General features: G+C 41.7%; 1 protein-coding gene across 1 annotated transcript; it reads right to left on the reverse strand.

The window, feature by feature from the left end:
* Positions 1 to 5,645: 5,645 nt before the first annotated feature.
* LOC131596881 (uncharacterized) lies at positions 5,646 to 8,484 on the reverse strand. The gene is made up of 6 exons (XM_058869617.1): positions 7,908 to 8,484; positions 7,433 to 7,784; positions 7,064 to 7,252; positions 6,266 to 6,392; positions 5,988 to 6,166; positions 5,646 to 5,880 (listed from the first exon to the last, which is right to left on the reverse strand). Exons 1-6 carry the CDS (start codon positions 8,482 to 8,484, stop codon positions 5,646 to 5,648), a joined length of 1,659 nt encoding a protein of 552 aa, XP_058725600.1.
* Positions 8,485 to 8,784: the final 300 nt, after the last annotated feature.

Genomic DNA, 8,784 nt, shown 5'->3' on the forward strand with positions numbered 1-8,784 from the left:
ATTAAACTACTAAGAAATAAAGGAAATTAAAACTGAGCTTTTGAATATGAGAAAATAATGCTAAGGTAGGGTGTGTGATTCTCTCTCTAATTCCTCTGGATGAAGATCTCGTTAACCCGTTCATATGGTTCAATTATTCATTCTCAAGTATGATTATCCTAAGTCCTTAGTGAAAATCTTATTTGATTTAAATTCCGATTACTTAAGTCCTTTGAGAAATCAGACAAAACCAAATCATTAATTTATCAAGAATTTCCGAATAACCAGATTATATCCCTAGTCCTAGGTGATGATCATAAGGTTCAATTGTACACAAACCCTAACAATTGTAGTCCTACGAATTGTTAACCACAGAACAATCCTTATTGGTCCGATAAAGAAAGCATTATAAACATTATACAATTGAATTGAACAAGACAAACTTTAAATTAACGAAATACCAAATCCAGAGTTATTACATATCGAATCAGGGACACCCCCTAGCATTGGGGGGTTTAGCCTATCATAGTATTCAAAAAGCACAAATGAAAAAGTTTAGACATTACAATCAATTGGGAGAACTAGGATCTTCAATGGTGTCCACCGTTGAATCTCTTCGCCTTCCAAAATCTCGCTTCCGTCTTTTTCTTCTCTGCAATTCTCTATTACGATCTATCCAAAAGTGTCTTCTCTTTTGCCCTAGGTTGTTCTTATAACTCCCTTCCATTCAGGTTGCAACTGAAGTACCAAAAATACCCTTACTGGTCCCCTTCAAGTGAGGAAAGTCAAGAAAATAAAATCAACACGCCTCAACAACACGGGCCGTGTTGCTATACACGGGCGCCCGTGTTGTTCCTCTGCTCCTGGGCCAAAAAATCACTTTCCACGTATCTTTCCACACGGACCGTGTGCCTGAACACGGGTGCCCGTGTGAAACCTCTGCCTTGCCTTCAAAATTGCTTTTCCAGCCACTTTTTGACACGGACCGTGTGCATGCACACGGGTGCCCGTGTTGACCTCAGACTTGGCTTTTTCGGCTTCTTTTTCCGCTCGTGCGCGCCATAAGTTTCTATCTCTCCCGTGCATCAACCTGGCCAAAAACAAACTAACAACCAGCGCATAAAACGACACTTTTGTAATACTCAAAACACATTAAAATGCAACAAAGTCACACAACCGAAAAACAAGAAACTTACTTTAAAAACATATGCCAATGCCACTTAGTATTACCAAGATTACGAATTTTGGTCGGAAAAAGGTGCGGAAACTTACTAGAAATGGTGACCGATCACAACCCCACACTTATCTCATTGCTTGTCCTCAAGTGATGTATCCAGGCAAAACAGACGTCACCGACGAGATTCTTTTCTCCACAACACAATCAGGTTTTTCGCAAGGTTCCTTCACTTAGCAATCGAGTTTCTGGTTTCCTTCTTCAAACTATCAACTGCATTATCACTTTCGAGCACTCTTTCACATGCAAGCTTTTCACAATCTCACAAAATCTCTCCAGGTTAAAGTGTCTACACTCACAGTACCAAGGCATGCATATTACTTTTAACTTTGAACATATTCTCTAATCACTACACACACAAATTACACACACTTCATGAGGTCTTAGAGCTGTATCGTGGCTTGGGTTTGGTGGGGTAAACAAGGAATGGGATAACAAATGGTTTTGGTGCTCGGCATTTATATTGGATTCACTTCTCTACTCATAATGATTTGAATCGTAAAAATGGGGTTTGGACCTTATATGGTCTTTCACAAAAGTGGGCAAGGGCTAAGATTTTTCTTGTTTTGATTTTTAAACCCTTTTTTTTTTGGATATTCACAAGTTCCACATTCATCTTTTCTCTTTTTTTTTTCTTTTCTTTTGAGATATTTTTTTTTCTTGCCCTTTTTCAATGGTTTACAACCCCACACTTAGATCCTTTAGTGTCCTTCAAGAGATTAACATGAATGCCGAGCGATAACATGAACAATGAGAATGCGGGTGGTAAAAAGAATACCAACAATGAACAAAACACACATTACGGCTCAAAAGGGGTGACGATGGATATCATGCATACGGGATGGCTAGAAAGGCTCGGAGTTACGAAAAAAACTTGCCTCAGTGTGCGCTTTCGTAGTGTACTTGTGTTATGAGAACATACGCAAAATCAAAGTGAATAGTGTCATACCTGACTGGACTCTCATGTGGAGTTATGAATTTGGCTCTGAAATCTCACCGGGTCGGTTAAGCTCGCATGCTTCAAGGTGCTCTTGGTGTCCTGCAGTTTCCTTTCATCTAAAGTGCACCATACTCCTCTCTTGGTTCAGTGTCGACTTTTTGCGTCCTACCTTCTTCCCTTTGATTGTGTCAGCTTCCGTGGTGCCTGCGGAGATCAAGTTTGGAATGTGTTGTTCAACCACTAACTATTAGTTCACTCCCTTCCGACTTGTATCCATTATCTGGTAACACCATGATGGCATTTCACCATACAAACTTGAAAGAAACACACTTAAAAATAAAAGTAAGAGAAATAAACCTAATCAAATCAAACAAACTAAACTATGAATTCAAAACAGAAAGCAAAGCAATAAAATAAAAGAACCTCCCCCACACCTGAACGAAACATTGTCCTTAATGTTTTAATTCTAGTGTGACGAAGATTACCTGGCTTACTGAAACGGTGGTGGAGGAGGAGGATCCTGCGGAAATTGCAACATAAGGCGTCGCATCATCTCTTGGACATCATCCACCACAGCTCCTTGTCGAAACAACTCAACACCTTGTCGTGTTTGCTTGGTACGGAGAGCGCCAATCTCTGCTTGTACCCACCCCCATTGATCCGGAGTCATGGAGGATGACCCAGCAGTGTGTTGGAAGAACTGCTGAGGAGGCGGGACAGGGTGATCCTGGGTTGGAATGTCATCCTCCATGTCGTCACCTGCAAAATTATGATCATGTGGAGGGCTTTCACCCATATATTCACCTGTAGCTACATACAACCAGTTAGCACGATTTGCAATAGAAATACTATCGGGTGCAGGCAGTGCCATAATATGTTGCCCATGAATAGTTAGGGAGAAGTACTCGGGCTTTACCACAATCATCCTTTGATTGACAAGAGTTTGCAAGTCAATCTTCTTACCCGGTATCGAGGGTTCCTCAATCAAGAGCAGGCTATAGTTCAAGTGTTCAGCTAGTTGGGAGATCATCCCACCGACTGAGATCTCTCCAGTAGAGGCATACCCAACTTGTTTTAGGTGGTTAGCAGCAAAGGCCGCTATATTCACTCGACTTACCTCAATCATATTATGCAAAAGAAACAGCTCTCTCTTCGCACATACCCTCGTACTATCTCCTCTCCCAAATAAGGTAAAGGCCAAACCTTTCTGAGCATACCTGAAGCAAGGGTTATGAATCCCCGAGGCCTTAGCCTTACTAGGATTGTACCCAGCTGCACCTGTGATGGCTTCCCAAAATTCACAAGCAGGAAATGTTTCGGGTGGGGTTCCCGGTCCAGCGGAAGGTAATTTAAGGGCCGCCCCAACCTCTTCCACAGATAAAGTATGCTTATTTCCAAACATATAAAATTCCAGATCACCAAAATACTCAAATTCGGAACCATTCCATTTGTGTCTCAATTTAAATTCTACAGTGCTCAGAAATTCAAGAGTTAGGCCTTCATAAGTCGGTGCCTCAAATAGAATAAAGGGAAACATCCCGATGTTGTGAAACATACGGTAGACTTCATCTTTAAGGCCTAACTTGACAAGTGTGTCATCACAGATATATCTGGTCGGGAGTAATTTATGCTGAACTAAAAAATCATACCTTGCTTTGTGTTCAGGAAGGGCAAATGTAATGCCATGGGCATTCTCTTCTTGGTTCCCACTACGACCAGTTGTGCGACTAGGGGCGCGACGGACCCGCTGCCTTGGTTGGGAGGATTCGGCGAAATCATCCCTGACGTTGCGGCGCTGGGTTGTCTTTCGGGGAGGCATGATAAGGGCTCTGCAAGAAAATTGAAACAAGAGACCAACAACACAACAAAGAAAAATTCGAAAAATTAAAAATGCACAAAATAAAAATCTAAACCGATAGAAGTGTAGAGGATGGAGAGTAGAGCAACTTTTGTGAAGGCACTATAGTGTTTAAGTGAGTGGTTGATGGTGGTAGAGTGAGGTTTATGAAGGTGGAGGCTAGGTTTTCATGGAGGAAGAGAGTAAGAAGTGGGAGAATGAGTGGAATGAAAAAGAAGATTGTTATAATGCAGATGGGGCCCACAAGGGTGGCCCAAAATTTTTTCAAATTTCTGCCCCCGCATAGCCTACACGGTCCGTGTGGCTGCACACGGGTGGCCGTGTGAATTTTCTGCTTTTTCAAAAGGGGGCGTGCTGAGGGGCAACACGGGCCGTGTTGCTGCACACGGGTGCCCGTGTTGCTAGTGCTGTAGCCTCATTTTCACACATTTTTTTTCTTGTTTGCGTTCTGACTCAACACGGGCCGTGTTGTTGCACACGGGTGCCCGTGTTGATGTTCTTCTATGCATCAAAATGGAACAATCTTCGTGCTTTGTTACTCGAGTTGCGCCTACCGGTCCAAACTTTACCACCTACAATAAAACAAAATAGAACAAAGAAAAAAATGTTAAAGAAAACAAGCGTGGGTTGCCTCCCACGGAGCGCTTCGTTTAACGTCGCATGGCTCGACGGTCTACACCTCATCCGGTGAGACGCAAATGATCGATCACTCCTGCTCCTACTCCAGTGTAGTAAGGCTTCAGCCGTTGTCCATTCACCTTGAAAACATCTCCATTGTTTGGATTTTTAATTTCCACCGCACCATGAGGGAATACCGTTTGTACCACAAACGGACCAGACCACCGGGATTTTAATTTCCCAGGAAAAAGTTTAAGCCTGGAGTTGAATAGAAGCACTAACTGGCCTTCCCAGAATACTTTCTGTTTTATTCTCTGATCATGCCAATTCCGGGTCTGCTCTTTATAGACCTTAGCATTCTCATAGGCTTGATCACGAAATTCTTCTAGCTCATGGAGTTGAAGAATCCGTAATTCACCTGCTTTTGCCAGATCATAGTTCAAGTATTTGGTAGCCTAAAATGCTTTGTGCTCAAGCTCAAGAGGGAGATGGCACGCCTTACCATAAACTAGTTGATACGGGGACATACCAATGGGGGTTTTGAATGCTGTTCTGTACGCCCATAGTGCGTCTTCAAGTTTCATAGACCAATCTTTTCTCGAAGCATTAACAGTCTTTTCGAGAATCTGCTTGATTTGCCTGATCGAAACCTCCACCTGGCCACTGGTTTGAGGATGATATGCAGTGGCAATCTTATGTTTCACATTGTACTTTTTCAACAGATTTTCCATCAACTTGTTTAAGAAGTGGGTGCCTTCATCGCCTATGAGTGCTCTGGGAACCCCAAATCTTGAGAAAATATTGGTTTTGAGAAAGTTTACTACCACCCTTGCATCATTTGTGGGTAGAGCGACTGCTTCAACCCACTTGGAGACGTAATCAACAACTACAAGGATGTAGTTCTTTCCAAAAGATGGTGGGAAAGGTCCCATGAAATCGATTCCCCATACATCGAACAATTCCACTTCAAGTATACCCTTCTGCGGCATCTGGTTTCTTTTGGAAATATTCCCTGTTCATTGACACCTATCACATTCTTTCACAATGCCTTGAGCGTCTTTGAATAGTATGGGCCAATACAAACCAGATTGTAGGACCTTTGCAGCCGTTCTATCACCACTGAAATGTCCTCCATATTCGGAGTCATGACATGCTTTTAGCACATCGCTTTGTTCCTCCTCGGGTACACATCTTCTGATCAAGCCATCGAGTCCCTTCTTGTATAAGAATGGATCATCCCACAAGTAGAACCTGCAATCATGTAAAAACTTTTTCTTTCAGTTAGAGTCAAAATCTTCAGGTATAATACCACCTACCAAATAGTTCGCATAATCGGCGAACCAAGGCACACCAATAACAGCGAGGATATGTTCATAGCGAACTCGTCCTTTATCGGGCGCGTATCTTCTATTTCTGCAATAGGTGACATTCGAGACAAGTGGTCGGCCACAGTGTTTTCAGACCCTTTCTTGTCACGAATCTCCATATCAAACTCCTGAAGGAGCAAGGTCCATCTTAGCAACCTTGGTTTAAAGTCCTGTTTAGCAAAAAGATACTTCAAGGCAGCATGGTCAGTATAAACAATGACTCTAGAACCTAACAGACATTGCCTGAACTTATCAAAGGCATAAATAACCGCTAGCAACTCCTTCTCAGTAGTTGCATAGTTCATTTGTGCAGGGTTCAGCACATGACTTGCGTAGTAAATAACATGTAGTAACTTTTCTCTACGCTGTCCTAGAACCGCCCCTACTGCAATATCACTGGCATCACACATGATCTCAAAAGGTAGAGACCAATCCGGGGCTACAACAATTGGTGCCGACACTAATTTTTGTTTTATAGTATCAAATGCTATGGCACACTCTTTATCGAAAATGAAGGCTTTGTCTTTAACCAACAGTGTAGTTAAAGGTTTTGCAATTTTTGAGAAATCTCTTATGAACCTACGGCAAAAACCCACATGTCCTAAGAAACTTCGAATACCTTTTTCGTTCATGGGAGGAGGCAGTTTTGCTATTACCTCTATCTTCGCTTGGTCAACTTCTATTCCTTTTGAGAAATTTTGTGACCCAACACTATACCTTCACGTACCATGAAATGGCACTTCTCCCAGTTGAGGATTAAGTTGGTCTGTTGGCATCTTTCTAGAACAAGAGCAAGGTTAGTCAAACAATTATCAAAAGACTTACCAAAAACCGAGAAATCATCCATGAATACTTCCATATGTTTCTTAAGCATATCTGCAAAGATAGATTGCATGCATCTCTGAAATGTGGCTGGGGCATTACATAACCCGAATGGCATTCTTCTGTATGCAAAAATACCAAAAGGGCATGTAAATGCGGTCTTCTCTTGGTCTTCTGGTGCAACAACTATCTGATTATACCCCGAGCATCCATCGAGGAAACAATAATAGTCATGACCCGCTAACCTTTCTAACATCTGGTCAATGAAGGGTAATGGGAAGTGATCTTTTCTAGTTGCTAGATTCAATCTTCGGTAATCTATACAGACTCTCCACTCTGTAACTGTTCTTGTGGGAATCAACTCATTCTTTTCATTCTTGATTACCGTAGTTCCACCTTTCTTAGGCACCACATGCACTGGACTCACCCATGAACTGTCAGATATTGGATAGATCATCCCTGCGTCCAAAAGTTTTACCACCTCCTTTCTAACCACCTCCTTCATTGCTGGATTTAATCGTCGTTGAGGTTGGACAACCGGTTTGTGATCATCTTCCATTAAGATTTTGTGCATGCAAAGCGTTGGACTTATCCCTTTTAAGTCTTCAATTGACCATCCAAGAGCACTTTTATGCTTTTTAAGGACTTTGACAAGCTTATCCTCTTGAAAGAATTCAAGGTGAGAACTTATGATAGCCGGGCAGTTACTTTCAGTGTCCAAAAAGACGTATTTGAGGTTCTCCGGTAATTGCTTTAGTTCAGTCCCCTTCTTTGGTTCGTCTTTACTTCCTTCCACTAATGGTTGCCTTAGATCCTCCCATCGGTTGTGGCGAGAATTTTTGACAAATGATGTTTCCATCATGGCTAAAACTTCACTGTCTTTTTCATCAATTATTTCCTCCTCTTCGAAGATTGATAGACTCAGAACTCTTTCCAAAGGTAGCTTCTGTGTTGTCAAAGAGTTTTCTTCATCACAAATTTGCTCAATTACCTCAATGTGTTGACTTGTGGCAACATCATCCTTGTACTTCATAGTGTTTCACACATCAATCTTCAATTCTTCATCATAAACTTTCAAAGTCATTGTACCTTCTTCTATGTCGATCAAGCATCTCCCAGTTTCTAGAAAAGGTCTTCCCAAAATGATTGGTATCTCTTCATCTTCGGGCATCTCTAGAATAACAAAATCTACCAGAAACACGAACTTGTCGATTTTCACCAACACATCTTCTACTACTCCGTAAGGTCTTTTAACGGATTGGTCAGCAAACTGAAGTGTCATTCGAGTATCTTGTACTTTACCTATTCCCAATCTTTTGTAAATGGATAATGGCATAAGACTCACACTTGCCCCCAAATCGATCAAAGCTTTCTTGAAAGATCTATCACCAATTGTGCATGGAATCGTTACTGAACCTCGATCTCTCTTTTTAACTGGGATCTTCATTCCCTGCAAAATAGCACTACAAGTTTCAGTTAGAATAATCGGGTCACTGTCGATTGTTCGCTTCTTTGAAATGATATCCTTCATGAACTTCGCATAGATAGGAATTTGCTCCAGTGCCTCTAAGAATGGAATATTTAGCTCAACTTGAGCTACTTTCTGTTCACCAATGTTCATCTTCTTCAATCTTCTCTCTACCTCAGCCGCAATTTGTTCTTCCATTTTAACTACCTGATGAGCAAGCTTCAAATCAATTTTTCCTTCTGGTTGGCTCATAGCACGGTCATATAACTCAATGTGCTCATTGGCGGCAATTGCTTCTATGATTCTCTTGATACCAATGGCTGTTGAAAAATTAGTTGAGCCACCGGCAGCAGTGTCGATAAGCTGTTTTGTCTTAAGTCGGAGACCATTAACAAAAGTCTGCATTTGCTCGGTTGGGTCCATGTTATGAGTAGGACAAGCAACCAAACACCTCTTGAACATTTTATATGCATCTCCCAGCGATTCCCCTTCTTTCTG

The sequence above is a fragment of the Vicia villosa genome, linkage group LG4 (assembly GCF_029867415.1).
Source record: "Vicia villosa cultivar HV-30 ecotype Madison, WI linkage group LG4, Vvil1.0, whole genome shotgun sequence".
Taxonomy (NCBI): Eukaryota; Viridiplantae; Streptophyta; class Magnoliopsida; order Fabales; family Fabaceae; genus Vicia; species Vicia villosa.

Excerpts from the sequence above, each read along its gene's own strand:
- LOC131596881 (XM_058869617.1), bottom strand. The coding sequence starts at position 8,484 with ATGGAAGAACAAATTGCGGCTGAGGTAGAGAGAAGATTGAAGAAGATG. Across the intron at positions 7,785-7,907 it reads CTTGATCGACATAGAAGAAG|AAAACTCTTTGACAACACAG; the intron begins GTACAATGACTT and ends TTTGTGATGAAG. Across the intron at positions 6,393-7,063 it reads ATTGACCAGATGTTAGAAAG|TGATATTGCAGTAGGGGCGG; the intron begins GTTAGCGGGTCA and ends GTGTGATGCCAG.